General features: G+C 39.9%; 1 protein-coding gene across 1 annotated transcript in view; it reads left to right on the top strand.

The window, feature by feature from the left end:
* The window catches only part of CRYBG1 (crystallin beta-gamma domain containing 1), a 60,512-nt gene that overhangs the window by 21,526 nt on the left and 22,204 nt on the right, over positions 1-16,782 (top strand). Inside the window, exons 7-11 of the mRNA XM_060115438.1 lie at positions 9,722-9,848; positions 12,649-12,684; positions 13,717-13,865; positions 14,555-14,681; positions 14,773-14,918. Coding sequence (XP_059971421.1) covers positions 9,722-9,848; positions 12,649-12,684; positions 13,717-13,865; positions 14,555-14,681; positions 14,773-14,918 — 585 coding nt within the window. The remainder of the gene's footprint in view (positions 1-9,721; positions 9,849-12,648; positions 12,685-13,716; positions 13,866-14,554; positions 14,682-14,772; positions 14,919-16,782) is intronic.

The raw sequence follows: 16,782 nt of genomic DNA, 5'->3' as shown, positions 1-16,782 counted from the left end.
TACTTTATCCAGCTTTTTCTTCTCGTTAGGATAACACTCTTCGCAGCTTTCTCCATCTTAAGTGGAAACTAGCAGTCCCCACTGTGATGATTTTTAAAAATTAATTAATTAATTAATTATTTTATACAGCAGGTTCTTATTAGTCATCCATTCTGCACACATCAGTGTATATGTGTCAATCCCAATCTCCCAATTCATCCCACCACCACCCGCCACCACTTCCCCGCCTTGGTGTCCATACGTTTGTTCTCTACATCTGTGTCTCTGTTTCTGCCCTGCAAACTGGTTCATCTGTACCATTTTTCTAGGTTCCACCTGTATGTGTTAATATACGATATTTGTTTTTCTCTTTCTGACTTACTTTACTCTGTGTGACAGTCTCATCCATCCACATACCTACAAGTGACCCAATTTCGTTCCTTCTTATGGCTGAGTAATACTCCTTTGTATATATGTACCACATCTTCTTTATCCATTCGTCTGTTGATGGGCATTTAGGTTGCTTCCATGTCCTGGCTATTGTAAATAGTGCTGCAGTGAACATTGAGGTGCATGTGTCTTTTTTTTTTTTTTGCGGTATGCGGGCCTCTCACTGTTGTGGCCTCTCCCATTGCGGAGCACAGGCTCCGGATGCGCAGGCCCAGCGGCCATGGCTCACGGGCCCAGCCGCTCCGCGGCATATGGGATCCTCCCAGACCGGGGCACGAACCCGTATCCCCTGCATCGGCAGGCGGACTCTCAACCACTGCGCCACCAGGGAGGCCCGCATGTGTCTTTTTGAATTATGGTTTTCTCTGGGTATATGCCCAGTAGTGGGATTGCTGGGTCATATGGTAATTCTATTTTTAGTTTTTCAAGGAACCTCCATACTGTTCTGCACAGTGGCTGTATCAATTTACATTCCCACCAACAGTGCAAGAGGGTTCCCTTTTCTCCACACCTCTCCAGCATTTGTTGTTTGTAGATCTTCTGATGATGCCCATTCTAACTGATGTGAAGTGATACTTCATTGTAGTTTTGATTTGTATTTCTCTAATGATTAGTGATGTTGAGCAGCTTTTCATGTGCTTCTTGGCCATCTGTATGTCTTCTTTGGAGAAATGTCTATTTAGTCATCTGCCCATTTTTGGATTGGGTTGTTTGTTTTTTTAATATTGAGCTGCATGAGCTGTTTATATATTTTGGAGATTAATCCTTTGTCCGTTGATTCGTTTGCAAATATTTTCTCCCATTGTGAGGGTTGTCTTTTGGTCTTGTTTATGGTTTCCATTGCTGTGCAAAAGCTTTGAAGTTTCATTAGGTCCCATTTGTTTATTTTTGTTTTTATTTCCATTACTCTAGAAGGTGGATCAAAAAAGATCTTGCTGTGATTTATGTCAAAGAGTGTTCTTCCTATGTTTTCCTCTAAGAGTTTTATAGTGTCCAGTCTTACATTTAGGTCTCTAATCCATTTTGAATTTATTTTTGTGTATGGTGTTAGGGAGTGTTCTAATTTTATTCTTTTACATGTAGCTGTCCAGTTTTCCCAGCACCACTTATTGAAGAGACTGTCCTTTCTCCATGTATATCCTTGCCTCCTTTGTCATAGATTAGTTGACCAAAGGTGCGTGGGTTTATCTCTGGGCTTTCTATCTTGTTCCATTGATCTATATTTCTGTTTCTGTGCCAGTACCATATTGTCTTGATTACTGTAGCCTTGTAGTATAGTTTGAAGTCAGGGAGTCTGATTCCTCCAGCTCCTTTTTTTTCCCTGAAGACTGCTTTGGCTATTCGGGGTCTTTTGTGTCTCCATACAAATGGTAAGATTTTTTTGTTCTCGTTCTGTAAAAACTGCCATTGGTATTTTGATACAGATTGCATCAAATCTGTAGATTGCTTTGGGTAGTGTAGTCATTTTCACAGTATTGATTCTTCCAATCCAAGAACATAGTATATCTCTCAATCTGTTGGTATCATCTTTAATTTCTTTCATCAGTGTCTTATAGTTTTCTGCATACAGGTCTTTTGTCTCCCTAGGTAGGTTTATTCCTAGGTATTTTATTCTTTTTGTTGCAATGGTAAATGGGAGTGTTTGCTTAATTTCTCGTTCAGATTTTCCATCATTAGTGTATAGGAATGCAAGAGGTTTCTGTGCATTAATTTTGTATCCTGCAACTTTACCAAATTCATTGATTAGCTCTAGTAGTTTTCTGGTGGCATCTTTAGGATTCTCTATGTATAGTATCATGTCATCTGCAAACAGTGACAGTTTTACTACTTCTTTTCCAATTTGTATTCCTTTTATTTCTTTTTCTTCTCTGATTGCTGTGGCTAGGACTTCCAAAACTATGTTGAATAATAGTGGTGAGAGTGGACATCCTTGTCTCGTTCCTGATCTTAGAGGAAATGCTTTCAGTTTTTCACCATTGAGAATGATGTTTGCTGTGGGTTTGTCATATATGGCCTTTATTATGTTGAGGTAGGTTCCCTCTCTGAACACTTTCTGAAGAGTTTTTATCATAAATGGGTGTTGAATTTTGTCAAAAGCTTCTTCTGCATCTATTGAGATGATCATATGGTTTTTATTCTTCAATTTGTTAATATGGTGTATCACATTGATTGATTTGTGTATATTGAAGAATCCCTGCATCCCTGGGATAAATCCCACTTGATCATGGTGTATGATCCTTTTAATGTGTTGTTGGATTCTGTTTGCTAGTATTTTGTTGAGGATTTTTGCATGTATATTCATCAGTGATATTGGTCTGTAATTTTCTTTTTTTTTTAGTATCTTTGTCTGGTTTTGGTATCAGGGTGATGGTGGCCTCATAGAATGAGTTTGGGAGTGTTCCTTCCTCTGCAATTTTTTGGAAGAGTTTGAAAAGGATGGGTGTTAGCTCTTCTCTAAATGTTTGATAGAATTCACCTGTGAAGCCATCTGGTCCTGCACTTTTGTTTGTTGGAAGATTTTTTTTTTTTTTTTTTTTTTTTTTTTTTTTTTTTGCGGTATGCGGGCCTCTCACTGTTGTGGCCTCCCCCGTTGCGGAGCACAGGCTCTGGACGCGCAGGCTCCGGATGCGCAGGCTCAGCGGCCATGGCTCACGGGCCCAGCCGCTCCGCGGCATATGGGATCCTCCCAGACCGGGGCACGAACCCGTATCCCCTGCATCGGCAGGCGGACTCTCAACCACTTGCGCCACCAGGGAGGCCCTGTTGGAAGATTTTTAATCACAGTTTCAATTTCATTACTTGTGATTGGTTTGTTCATATTTTTTATTTCTTTGCGGTTCAGTCTTGGAAGGTTATACCTCTCTAAGAATTTGTCCATTTCTTCCAGGTTGTCCATTTTATTGGCATAGAGTTGCTTGTAGTAGTCTCTTAGGATGCTTTGTATTTCTGCAGTGTCTGTTGTAACTCCCCTTTTTCATTTCTAATTTTATTGATTTGAGTCCTCTCCCTCTTTTTCTTGATGAGTCTGGCTAATGGTTTATCAATTTTGTTTCTCTTCTCAAAGAACCAGCTTTTATTTTTATTGATCCTTGCTATTGTTTTCTTTGTTTCTACTTCATTTATTTCTGCTCTGATCTTTATGATTTCTTTCCTTCTGCTAACTTTGGGTTTCGTTTGTTCTTCTTTCTCTAGTTCCTTTAGGTGTAAGGTTAGATTGTTTACTTGAGATTTTTCTTGTTTCTGGAGGTAGGCTTGTATAGCTATAAACTTCCCTCTTAGAACTGCTTTTGCTGCATCCCATAGGTTTTGGATTGTCATGTTTTCATTGTCATTTTTCTCTAGGTATTTTTTATTTCCTCTTTAATTTCTTCAGTGATCTCTTGGTTATTTAGTAACGTATTGTTTAGCCTCCATGTGTCTGTGTTCTTTACATTTTTTTCCCTGTAATTGATTTCTAATCTCCTAGCATTGTGGTCAGAAAAGATGCTCGATAGGATTTCAATTTTCTTAAATTTACTGAGGCTTGATTTTTGACCCAAGATGTGATCTATCCTGAAGAATGTTCCTTGCACACTGGAGAAGTAAGTGTAATCTGCCGTTTTTGGATGGAATGTCCTATAAATATCAATTAAATCTATCTGGTTTATTGTGTCATTTAAAGCTTCTGTTTCCTTATTTATTTTCATTTTGGATGAGCTGTCCATTGGTGTAAGTGAGGTATTAAAGTCCCCCAGTATTATTGTGTTACTGTCAGTTTCCTCTTTTACAGCTGTTAGCAGTTGCCTTATGTATTGAGGTGCTCCTATGTTGGGTGCATATATATTTATAATTGTTATATCTTCTTGGATTGATCCCTTGATCATTATTTAGTGTCCTTCCTTGTCTCTTGTAACATTCTTTATTTTAAAGTCTACTTTGTCTGATATGAGAATTGCTACTCCAGCTTTCTTTTGAATTCCATTTGCATGGAATATCTTTTTCTTTCCCCTCACTTTCAGTCTGTATGTGTCCCTAGGTCTGAAGTGGGTCTCTTGTAGACAGCATATGTATGGGTCTTGTTTTTGTATCCATTCAGCAAGCCTGTGTCTTTTGGTTGGAACATTTATTCCATTCACGTTTAAGGTAATTATCAATATGTATGTTCCTATGACCATTTTCTGAACTGTTTTGGGTTTGTTTTTGTAGGTCCTTTTCTTCTCTTGTGTTTCCCACTTAGAAAAGTTCCTTTAGCATTTGTTGTAGAGCTGGTTTGGTGGTGCTGAATTCTGTTAGCTTTTGCTTGTCTGTGAAGCTTTTGATTTCTCCATCGAATCTGAATGAGATCCTTGCCGAGTAGAGTAATCTTGGTTGTAGTTTCTTCCCTTTTATCACTTTAAGTATATAATGCCACTCCGTTCTGTCTTGTAGAGTTTCTGCTGAGAAATCAGCTGTTAACCTTATGGGAGTTCCCTTGTATGTTATTTGTTGTTTTTCCCTTGTTACTTTCAATAATTTTTCTTGGTCTTTAATTTTTGCCAATTTGATTACTATGTGTCTTGGTGTGTTTCTCCTTGGGTTTATCCTATATGGGACTTGTTGTGCTTCCTGGATATGGGTGGCTATTTCCTTTCCCATGTTAGGGAAGTTTTCGACTATAATCTCTGCAAATGTTTTCTCTGGTCCTTTCTCTCTCTCTTCTCCTTCTGGGACCCCTATAATGCGAATGTTGTTGCGTTTAATGTTGTCCCAGAGGTCTCTTAGTCTGTCTTCATTTCTTTTCATTCTTTTTTCTTTATTCTGTTCCGTGGCAGTGAATTCCACCATTCTGTCTTCCAGGTCACTTATCCGTTCTTCTGCCTCAGTTATTCTGCTATTGATTCCTTCTAGTGTATTTTTCGTTTCAGTTATTGTATTATTCATCTCTGTTTGTTCATTCTTCTAGATCTTTGTTAAACATTTTTTGCATCTTCTCGATCTTTGCCTCCCTTCTTTTTCCGAGGTCCTGCATCATCTTCACTATCATTATTCTGAATTCTTTTTCTGGAAGGTTGCCTATCTCCACTTCATTTAGTTGTTTTTCTGTGGTTTTATCTTGTCCCTTCATCTGTTCCATAGCCCTCTGCCTTTTCATCTTGTCTCTCTTTCTGTGAATGTGGTTTTTGTTCCACAGGCTGCAGGATTGTAGTTCTTCTTGCTTCTGCTGTCTGCCCTCTGGTGGATGAGGCTATCTAAGAGGCTTGTGCAAGCTTCCTGATGGGAGGGACTGGTGGTGGGTAGAGCTGGCTGTTGCTCTGGTGGTCAGAGCTCAGTAAAACTTTAATCTGCTTATTTGCTGATGGGTGGGGCTTGGTTCCCTCCCTGTTGGTTGTTTGCCCTGAGGTGACCCAACACTGGAGCCTACCCGGGCTCTTTGATGGGGCTAATGGTGGACACTGGAAGGGCTCACGCCAAGGAGTACTTCCCAGAACTCCTGCTGCTGGTGTCTTTGTCCCTTGGTGAGCCACAGCCACCCCCCACCTCTGCAGGAGACCCTCCAACACTAGCAGGTAGGTCTGGTTTAGTCTCCTATGGGGTCCCTGCTCCTTCCCCTGGGTCCCGATGCGCACACTACTTTGTGTGTGCCCTCCAAGAGTGGAGTCTCTGTTTCCCCCAGTCCTGCCGAAGTCCTGCAATCAAATCCTGCTAGCCTCCGAAGTCTGATTTTCTAGGAATTCCTCCTCCCTTTTACGGACCCCCTGATTTGGAAGCCTGACATGGGGCTCAGAACCTTCACTCCAGTGGGTGGACTTCTGTGGTCTAAGTGTTCTCCAGCCAGTTTGTGAGTCACCTACCCAGCAGTTATGGGATTTGATTTTATTGTGATTGCGCCCCTCCTACCATCTCATTGTGGCTTCTCCTTTGTCTTTGGATGTGGAATATCTTTTTTGGTGAGTTCCAGTGTCTTCCTGTCGATGATTGTTCAGCAGTTAGTTGTGATCCTGGTGTTTTTGCAAGAGGGAGTGCGAGCACGTCCTTCTACTCCGCCATCTTGAACCAATCTCATGCGTTGGGTCTTTGTTGCTGCGTGCAGGCTTTCTCTGGTTGCGGTGAGTGGGGGCTACTCTTCCTTGCGGTGCGCGAGCTTCTCGTTGCGGTGGTTTCTCTTGTTGCGGAGCATGGGCTCTAGGCGTGCGGGCTCAGTAGTTGCGGCGTGTGGGCTTCAGTAATTGTGGCTCGTTGGCTCAGTAGTTGTGACTTGCAGGCTCTAGAGTGCAGGCTCAGTAGTTGTGGCGCACGGGCCTAGTTGCTCCGCCGCATGTGGGATCTTCCAGGACCAGGGATCAAACCTGTGTCCCCTGCACTGGCAGGAGGATTCTTAACCACTGAGCATCCAGGGAAGTCCCAGCCACTGACTTTTTGAAGAATTTAGATCAGCTGCTTAGAGAATGTGCTACATTCTGGATTTTCTGAGTGTTTCCTCATGATATCATTTAACTCGTTCTTCTGTCACCTGAATTTTCTGTATAGAGGTGGTTGGGTCTGCAGGTATGATCAGATGCAGATTGAAGAGTTTTGACAAGGTTGCTACTTCCTATAGGTAGTGGTGTATATTCATGCTGTATCACAACTTGTGGTACATGCCAGCCTGCTTCTCATTAATGAGCCCAAGTTTGATTGCTTGGTTAAATTGGTGCTTCCCACATCTCCCCATTGTAAAGGCACATTTCCCTGCTTGAGATTCAGAGCTCACCCGCCTCTGAATAACCTCAAAGTTGGCACGTTCAGACTTAATCTTTTGAGTACCTCGCTGGTTTCTGTACGTAGCCAACATTCATGTGCAACCTTGTCTGGAGAATAAGACTGAGGATCCAGCCGGAAATACTGTTTCTTTGTTTGTTTAAGAACAGTGAACAAGTAAGACCAATTTTTCTTGTCTGACTCAAAGGGTATTTCTGAAAGAGTAACTATGCAAATGTTTTTAATGAATGGATGGCCATTGTTATTAGTTCAACAATATTCATTTGTATGTATACTTCTGTTATTTTTTTTAAAGTTCTTTGTAGTCATACTGTTTATTCATAATATAGGCAAAAGCTCATTACCTCAGTACATGGGAAAATAAAAGAATACCTTTAGAAACTGAAATGACACTGCCTGAAGGTAGTTTCCTCCTCTCTTGAGCACCTCGTGAATAATGTATCTTGTTGGAATAGAATTTAGGGGAAAAGGATCACACTCTGTATATGAGTTTTCAAATTCCAAAGTCCACTGAACATTCATAAATGTCTGTTTGAGTTACCCAGGAGGCCCTTAGCACTCGCTCACTGAGGAGGGACCCTCAGAACAGCAGTCTTTTCAAGTGTGCCAGTTTATATGTTCAGTTTTTTGATAAATTACCCTTTACTCCAAATTACCTTCCTTCTATGAATGTTATTGTGACTAAACCATGTGCTTCAAGGAAAGTGAGATATTTAGTGTCAGATGAATACATACCCTCGGAACTCAAACTGTAGAAGGAAAGACTTAATGAAAGGGTAGGTACTTCAGTAAGCATCATGTCAGAATCTCAGAATCACTGGTTTATGAGCTGTCCATTGTGTTTATGAAAAATTCATCCTGTTGTGAAGAGTCAGACTTCAAGGCCCTTCGCTAGTTAGCCAAATACCACAATGTATGACAAGCTGCCATTATTTAGCTAGGGCATCAGTGTGCAGTGTGCCTGTGAGAGCTTTGAGCTCCAAAAAAGGTGTAATGCATCCTTAACTGTCATGCTGTAAACAAAAGGAGGTTTAGAGGACCCCACTCTTAGCCTCTGCTTTCTTGTGGTTTAGGGATATTGCAAGTGATATTTAAAAGATGTCTCTTTTTTCCCTTAACTTGTTATTGAAGTATATTTAACATTTGTATTAAAAGGTACACAACAAATCATACATGTGTAAACTGAGTGAATTTTCAAAGTGTAACCATCATTCAGATCAAGAAATAGCGCACAACCAGTGTCTTAGAAGCTCCCCCTTGTTCCTGCCTTCTCCTGGTTGTCCTTGTAACAATTATCCTGACTTCTAACCCTGTGGATTAGTTTTGATGCCGCACCCATACACCACACACAGCCTCTCAGCATTCGTGTGTGTGTGTTGACAAGTCTTCAGTGGGATTTTGATTATAAAACTCTGTATAATTAGTCAAACGAAGTTACTGATTTATCCAGGGGAACCTTTAACAAAAACCATCACCAAAAATATGCCCTTGGGCCAAAATTGTGAACAAGAGAAACAAAGAGGGGAGAATCAGAACCATTTTGCTGGTAAAAGATTGCCTTTACAGCCATCCTCTTCCTGGTTCGGTATTCTGGGAAACTTGGTCACGTTACCCCAACTAGGATGCTTTAGCAAGACTAATAAAGAATTGTCGAGTGTAAGTGATCACCAAGAATTCCTTATTTGTTTACGAAGAGGAGGGTGAGTCTTCTGATTTCCTGACCACAGCAGAAGTGACAGCTGACAAGTCTGATAGAAGGGTGTGGTATTGAAAAGCCATAAAAATCACGTCCAAGAACTCAACAAGCTTTGGGCCTGGGAACAAGCAGCCTTAGACTTTCAAAAGCCCCACAGACATCACTGTGCATTGAGTCATACTCACAGCGATGATCCTGAGTCATTGTGAAATTATGTTCAGTGCACTCTCTGGAAAGAGAAGCATTGCTGTCAAAGAATGATTGGGAGCTTGGCTTTGGAGTCAGCTAGGATCAGCCCTGCATTTGGTACTTGTAGCTGTGTGACCCTGGGCAATTCACTTAACCTCATCTATAAAATGGGGACAATAGTATTTTTTCCCAATAACATGGTTGTGAGGATTACGTAGAATTCTGAGTGGCATTCCTTGTAAGCTCTTTTGCTAGACGTTATTAATTTTTGACTGTGAAAAATGATTAGGTGGAACATCCTATTCTTTGGTTACAAATGAGATGTAACCTTTTAAAACATTTGAGATCTCCTGGGTAGAGCCTCTCTAAACACATATAGTGCAAAAGATAACTACTTTTATTACTTGGAAGTAATAGAGACATTTACACTGTGAGGCAGTTCATAGTAGGAAGTAAAATAAGTGGACAAAGACAGCCAAGCCAAGGAGACTAGTAAAAGCTCAAGAAGAGGTGCATATAATGGCTTATTCCTCCTTGAGTTTAATGTTGCTGTATTACCTAAGTGTAACTGTACATCATCCAGATCCATATCCTGTCCTGTCCTGTTCCTCTCTCATTAGTGGGGTGCTGTGTCCCACTGACAGAAATGATGAATTGTCTCTATTTCTTCCTTCCTTGGTACTTATTTAGATGGCTGATTTACGAAGAGCCTGGATTTCAGGGTGTCCCTTTTATCCTGGAACCTGGTGAATACCCTGACTTATCCTTCTGGAATACAGAGGAGGCGTACATTGGATCCATGCGGCCTCTGAAAATGGTAAAGATGGAATCCAACGATGTGTTCTTAGAATCAGTCATTCTTTGCTTAACTTTGATAATTCATGGGATGTGACTTTAAAGCAATAAAGCAGACTTTTTAAAAACAAATATTTAGAAGATGGGACCTATTGCTAGATAGAAATAATAGAAAGGTTAACTTGCTAGATGCTACAGATGAAAAAATGTGGATACGCCTATGGCCTTGGCCTTCAAGGTGTTCTCGGCCTTGCAGAGCCGCTGATGTGTGTGCAAAGCTCAGCCCAGAGCAGAAATGAGAAAGTGAAGAATTAAACCTTTGGGGAAGAACAGGAGGACGGACAGATAAAGTCCAACTTGTAGGTGTTAGAAAAGAGAAGGGGGATAATTAGGAGAGCTTCACGATAATTCAAGAGGGTCTTATAAACCACGCAGGATTAATTTAGATGGAGATGTCAGAGTACACTGCATGATCCAGAGCAGAGCTGGGCCAGGATGGGGCTTGCTGCGGACCAGCCAGCTGTAGTGACAGGAGGCCAGGCGGGTGGCAGCTTTGGGGGCCCTGGAGCTGGATGTCGGAATGAGTGTTCTTCTCCAAAGCTTTTGCCTTAGAAAGGGCCTGTGCTTCCTTCCCCTGTATTTTGCCTTGTTCTTTGTCTGTTTCATCTGCAAGACTCTAAGCCTTGGGAGGATCCAGGCTGCAGCTCAACCCATGTTGAGCTGCATTGTAGTAGGTGCTCACTAAAAACCTACCGCATGAGTGAGGCTCCTGTTACAAACGTGTTCTTGAAATTCCACTTTGTGATTGTCTTCTGAGGCACTTTGAGACAAATTAGAAAGGCAGGAAGATAATTTTTTTATCTTAATTTTACCCCTCCTGCCAAAGCTTGTAGTTTAATTACCTAGATGTCTGCTGGTCTTCATGCAAATAATGTTGGGCTTTTTTCTAAAGTTAAATCCATTTTCAAAGAACAAAGTTTTGTTAGTTTTATGAATGTATGAAAGAATCGCCTCAGGTTTTGAAGGCAGGTTTTTTTTATACATCTTTATTGGAGTATAATTGCTTCACAATGTTGTTAGTTTCTGCCATACAACAAAATGAATCAGCTGTATGCACACACATATCCCCATATCCCCTCCCTCTTGCATCTCCCTCCCACCCTCCCTATCCCTCCCCTCGAGATGGTCACAAAGCACCGAGCTGATCTCCCCGTGCTATGCAGCAGCTTCCCACCAGCCATCCATTTTACATTTGGTAGTGTATATATATGTCAGTGCTACTCTCTAAGTTGGTCCCAGCTTACCCTTCCCCACCGTGTCCTCAAGTCCATTCTCAATGTCTGCATCTTTATTCCTGCCCTACCACTAGGTTCATCAGTACCATTTTTCTAGATTCCATATATATGCGTTAGCATACGGTATTTGTTTTTCTCTTTCTGACTTACTTCACTCTGTAGGTCCATCCACCTCACTACAAATAACTCAGTTTCGTTCCTTTTTATGGCTGAGTAATATTCCATTGTACATATGTGCCACATCTTCTTTATCCATTTGTTTGTCAACGGACATTTAGGTTGTTTCCATGTCCTGGCTATTGTAAATAGTGCTGCAGTGAACATTTGTGGTACATGTATCTTTTTTTTTTTTACGTAAGTAAATTTTATTTTTTTTGTACAGCAGGTTCTTATTAGTTATCTATTTTATACAAATTAGTGTATATATGTCAATCCCAATCTCCCAATTCATCCCACCACCACCACCCCATACTACATGTATCTTTCTGAGTTATGGTTTTCTCAGGGTACATGCCCAGTAGTGGGTTGAAGGCAGTTTTTAATGATAAGCAGCAGAACTGTGAAGTTCACAGCATTCAAAAAGGATTACTTTTGAAAAGCGTACTTACTTGGCTGTATGAGCCCTGGTTTGTTGATAAAATCAGCCACATTCCTTTATAATTACAGTTCATTTGCTGTATTTGAGCATCTTTGGCTGTACTTTTTTTTAAGGCTTTTAAACAGAGGTGAAAAATATCCTTCTTACTTTCCCATTGCTGATTTTAACTCTTACCCTATTTAATATTTGTATGAGATACCTCTTCTATGGTTTATTTTTAGTGAGATTTTTGGATTAAGAAAACATTTTTATTACAAAAATATAGCAACCCCCGTAGACCCATCCTTCGGGATGTTTTAAATTTATCTAACAGTTTGCCTGGTTATTTCAAAAGTCCTTCAGATCATATTGTGAACTTGAGGGAACTTCAACAGTTTTGTAAGCCAGCAGTTGCAAAATCAAATGCCTCCGGAGCCAGGCAGCAAATAGGCGTGAGTAGGCTGGCAGGGAGTTGAACTGCGGAAGAGGTGGAGACAGGCGGAGACGGGCAAACCCGAGCCTGTATCCTGGCTGTAGGGTGAGCCCAATTAATAAGCGCAGAAAGTGAAGGTTGCTGCCTCTGAGAATTTGGGTCCAGAGATATCAGATTTTAGGACTCCTTTTTAAGGTAAGTGAGAAATACGCATTTTTTTTAGAAGTTTACTGAGTTAAAACAAACAAAAAAAACCCTAACACTCATTTGGTTAAAAAGCACAGCTACTGTACAGATTCAGCTTATAGACCGCCTCTGTGAGACTCTGCTTTAGACAGTCTTCCTCATATCTTCCCTGCATTTTTGGTAATTTTAGAACTGTCTCAACATTGATTAAACAAACAGGAATGTGGTTGCTCTGCAGTTCCAAGGCTTACCGCAGACTGCTGTGGGTAATAGGAAATGGTAATGTAACAGTGACAGACCGCTTTTCTTATTATGTTATTTTTCTTTTCAGGGTGGCCGTAAAGTTGAATTCCCTATAGATCCAAAGGTAATCTATATATTTAAAAATTTTTATTCCCGTTCCATCTCCACGAAGGTAATACTTGTGTGATTTTACATATCAGCTTCCATAAAACATAACTGCAGCCCAAGGAAGTTGTCCAACTTACACGGCCTCCTTCAGGCTGGAAGATGATGCTGACGGCACCAGTTGTCACTAACAGTATGCGTAGCCGTGGCTCAAAGCGTTCGCTGTTGTATTAAGTTTGTAGTTTGTGGTTGTATTTACTAACTGCAGGACCTGTTGCTACTTGCCAGTTAGCAAGGAAAAACCTCACTTTTCAAGACAAGTTCTCCCTACTCCCAAATGCTCTTTCTGTTAGTTCTACTTCACACATCTATGACACATAGTTTGATCTATAGTTTGTTTCATTTTTAAAGCAACTTAGAATTCTTTGGTTTCTTTAGTTTAGCCTGAGCAAAATTCTAAATATCAGTTCTAGACATTGAACAAAAACCAATTATGCATACATAAACTGTCTTTTGAACCTTGACTTCAGGTTACACCACAGCAGAAAAAAAATTCTGATTTTTAAAATTACATTTCATGGGGCTTCCCTGGTGGCGCAGTGGTTAAGAATCCGCCTGCCAAGGCAGGGGACACGGGTTCGAGCCCTGGTCCGGGAAGATCCCACGTGCCGTGGAGCAACTAAGCCCGTGTGCCACAACTACTGAGCCCGCATGCCACAACTACTGAAGCCCATGCACCTAGAGCCCATGCTCCACAACAAGAGAAGCCACTGCAGTGAGAAGCCTGCGCACCACAACAAAGAGTAGCCCCCGCTTGCTGCAACTAAAGAAAGCCTGCGCACAGCCAACGAAGACCTAATGCAGCCAAAAATAAATGAATAAATTTATTTAAAAATTACAAGATACTGTTATTTAGTTAATTTAAAAAATAGGTTTAGAAAATTTTAATTTGTGTTCCACGACTTAGTGATACTAAGTGACTAATTTAACGTTTGGCTATTGAGATATTTAACTTTCAACAAATTACTAGCATATCTCATTTATATTATAGGTAGTTATTTATGAAAAGCCTTTCTTTGAAGGAAAATGTATGGAACTAGAAAAAGAGGTGTGTAATTGTATCATGGAAGGAGGTGAAACAACTGGAGATGAACATTTGCCCCTTACATCAGTGGGATCTATGAAAGTTCTGAGAGGCATGTAAGTAGACAGGAGTGACCTGTAAGGATTTCTTTTTATTCCCTTTAATAAAGTAAAAAAACATGTTCTCTCTCTCCCAAAGATAGCATTCCAGATTGTATGGTAGAGTGAATTTCAAACATGTTTTCTTCGGCTAGTTGTGACCTGGATCTGACACAGCAGTTTGATGGGCTGGTTTGGGGTCAGTCAGCTGAGCAAGGCTGATAAATTGGCCCATCCAGATTGATCAAATCTACAATCTTGTTTATTAATATTATGCTCCAAACTATTGAACTGTTAGTTTGCTTTCTATTTTTTAGGATCATATTTTGCACTTTATAGATCTTAACATATTTCCTTTAGAATTGTACACTGAAAAAGGCTTGTAAATAGCCCAAAATATACAATATTTTAATTACTATTGGAAGAAAGTTCATTCAGTTTTATTGGCTGAAGTTCTTTTGAGTCAGTTCTTAAACATACATGTTCAGAGACATGTACGCATGCACACTGACCCCACCATACTCCTTTTCGGAACGTTGGTGTATGCTTCTTAGGTTGATTTCTTGGGGCTATTCTGTTACTCTTAAATGCTAGGGAAGCATTCCAATAGTCATAATGCATGAGTCCATGTCTAGCTTTATAGCTGTTTATATTTGTCATTGAAACTGATACTTTGACTCTACTCCTTCATGTTCTTTTTGTTGTAGTTGGGTTGCTTATGAGAAGCCTGGCTTTACTGGTCATCAGTATTTGCTTGAAGAAGGAGAATATAAGGACTGGAATGACTGGGGAGGCTACAGTGGAGAACTTCAGTCTTTACGACCTATATTAGGTGTAAGTTAAAGAAAAGCTAATGGCTAATGCTTGGGCGTTTTGGGATAATAAACGGCTCTCCTTTGAATTTTGAATTTTTTTTTCTCAATAGGATTTTTCAAATGCTCACATGATAATGTACAATGAAAAAAACTTTGGATCCAAAGGTTCCAGTATTGATGTATTAGGAATTGTTGCTGATTTAAAGGAGACTGGATACGGAGTGAAGACACAGTCTGTTAATGTACTGAGTGGAGTGTAAGTGCAATAACCCAATTGGGCTTTTAAATATGGGTTTCGCTTTGGTTTGTGTTAAAGTAATGGAGTCTCTGACCCAGAGTAGCACTCAATAAGTACATATCTCAAATACTAAACATTAAGTCAGCCATTTAATACTTACTGCCCCTATATTTTAATAGCTGCTTTTAAAAATCTTTCTCATATAGTATTTTTTTTATGTGTAATATAACATTGGAGCAGGCTTTTGAGTTTCATGATAGAAATCTGCAGATCCACTTCCCTTGCCATTCTTCATGGAAAGAACTCATGAATTTCTTATGATGGGAAACAAATAATAATAGTGATCTAACATTAGAAACCTGAGGTTGGGACAAAGTCCCATTTGATTTTCCTATGGTCCTACACCTGCTCCATTATATTTCCTCACTTTCATGTATAATGTACAGCAGAGTTAATTATATTAATCATATTCTAGATTATATCCCCAGTATTTATCTTATAACTGGAAGTTTGTACTTTTTGACCATCTTCATCTAACTCCCCCTCCCCCCCGACTCCCCACCTCTGGTAACCACAAATTTGATCTCTTTTTCTATGAGTTTGTTTGTTTTTTAAGTATAATGGGACTTTCAACAGCATGTTAGTTTGTGGTGTACAGCATAGTGATTCAATATTTCTAGGCATGTCAAAATGATCACCATGGTAAGTCTAGTTACTTTCTGTCACCATACAAAGGTATAACATAATTATTGATAATATTCCTCATGCTGTACATTTCACTCCCGTGACTCATTTATTTTGTAACTGGAAGTTTGTACCTCTTAATTTCCCTCACCTATTTTACTAAGCCTCCCACACCCCTCCACTCTGGCAACCACCTGTTCTCTGCATCTGTGATTGTTTCCTGTCTTGTTATGTTTGTTCATTTGTTTTTTAGATTCCACATATAAATGAAATCATATGGTGTTTGTCTGACTTATTTCACTTAGCATAATACTGTCTAGGTCCACCCATGTTGTCACAAATGGCAAAATTTCATTCTTTTTCATGGCTAATATAATTTTTATATATATAGAGAGAGAGACACACACACCATATCTGTCTATCCATGTAGATAAATAGGTTGCTTCCATATCTTGGCTATTGTGAATAATGCTGCAGTGAACATAGAGGTGCACATATCCTTTTGAATTAGTATTTTTGTTTTTTGGTGGTTTTTTTTTTTTTTGGAAAAATACCCAGAAGTGAAATTGCTGGATTGTATAGTAGTTCTATTTTTAACGTTTTGAGGAACCTCCATACTGTTTTCCACAGTGTCTGCACCAATTTACATTCCCACCCAGTTCACAAGGATTACCTTTTCTCTACATCCTCACCAACAATTGTTGTTTGTTGCCTTTTTGATAATAGCCATTCTGACAGATGTGAGGCAATATCTCATTGTGGTTTTGATTTGCATTTTCCTGATGATTAGTTATATTGAGCATCTTTTCATCTGCCTCTTGGCCATACGTAGGTCTTTTTTGGAAAAATGTCTCTTTAGGTCCTCTGCCCATTTTGTAATTGGGTTGCTTGCTTTTTTGATGTTGGGTTGTATGAGTCCTTTGTATATGTGGGATATTAACCCCTTGCCAGATACATTGTTTGCAAATATCTTTTCCCATTCAGTAGGCAGCCTTTTCTTTTGGTTGATAGTTTTCTTTGTTGTGCAATAGCTTTGTAGTTTGATGTGGTCCCTTTTGTTTATTTTTGTTCTTATTTCCCTTGCCTGAGGAGACACATCCAAAAAAATATTGCTAAGACTGCTGTCAGAGAGCCTACTGCCTGTGTTTTCTTCTAGGAGTTTTATGGTTTCAGGTCTTCCGTGTAAGTCTTTAATGCA

This window comes from Mesoplodon densirostris, chromosome 12 (genome assembly GCF_025265405.1).
Source record: "Mesoplodon densirostris isolate mMesDen1 chromosome 12, mMesDen1 primary haplotype, whole genome shotgun sequence".
NCBI classification, from domain to species: domain Eukaryota; kingdom Metazoa; phylum Chordata; class Mammalia; order Artiodactyla; family Ziphiidae; genus Mesoplodon; species Mesoplodon densirostris.
The sequence above is the reverse complement of the archived record's forward strand: the minus strand, read 5'-3'. Positions and strand labels throughout refer to the sequence as shown.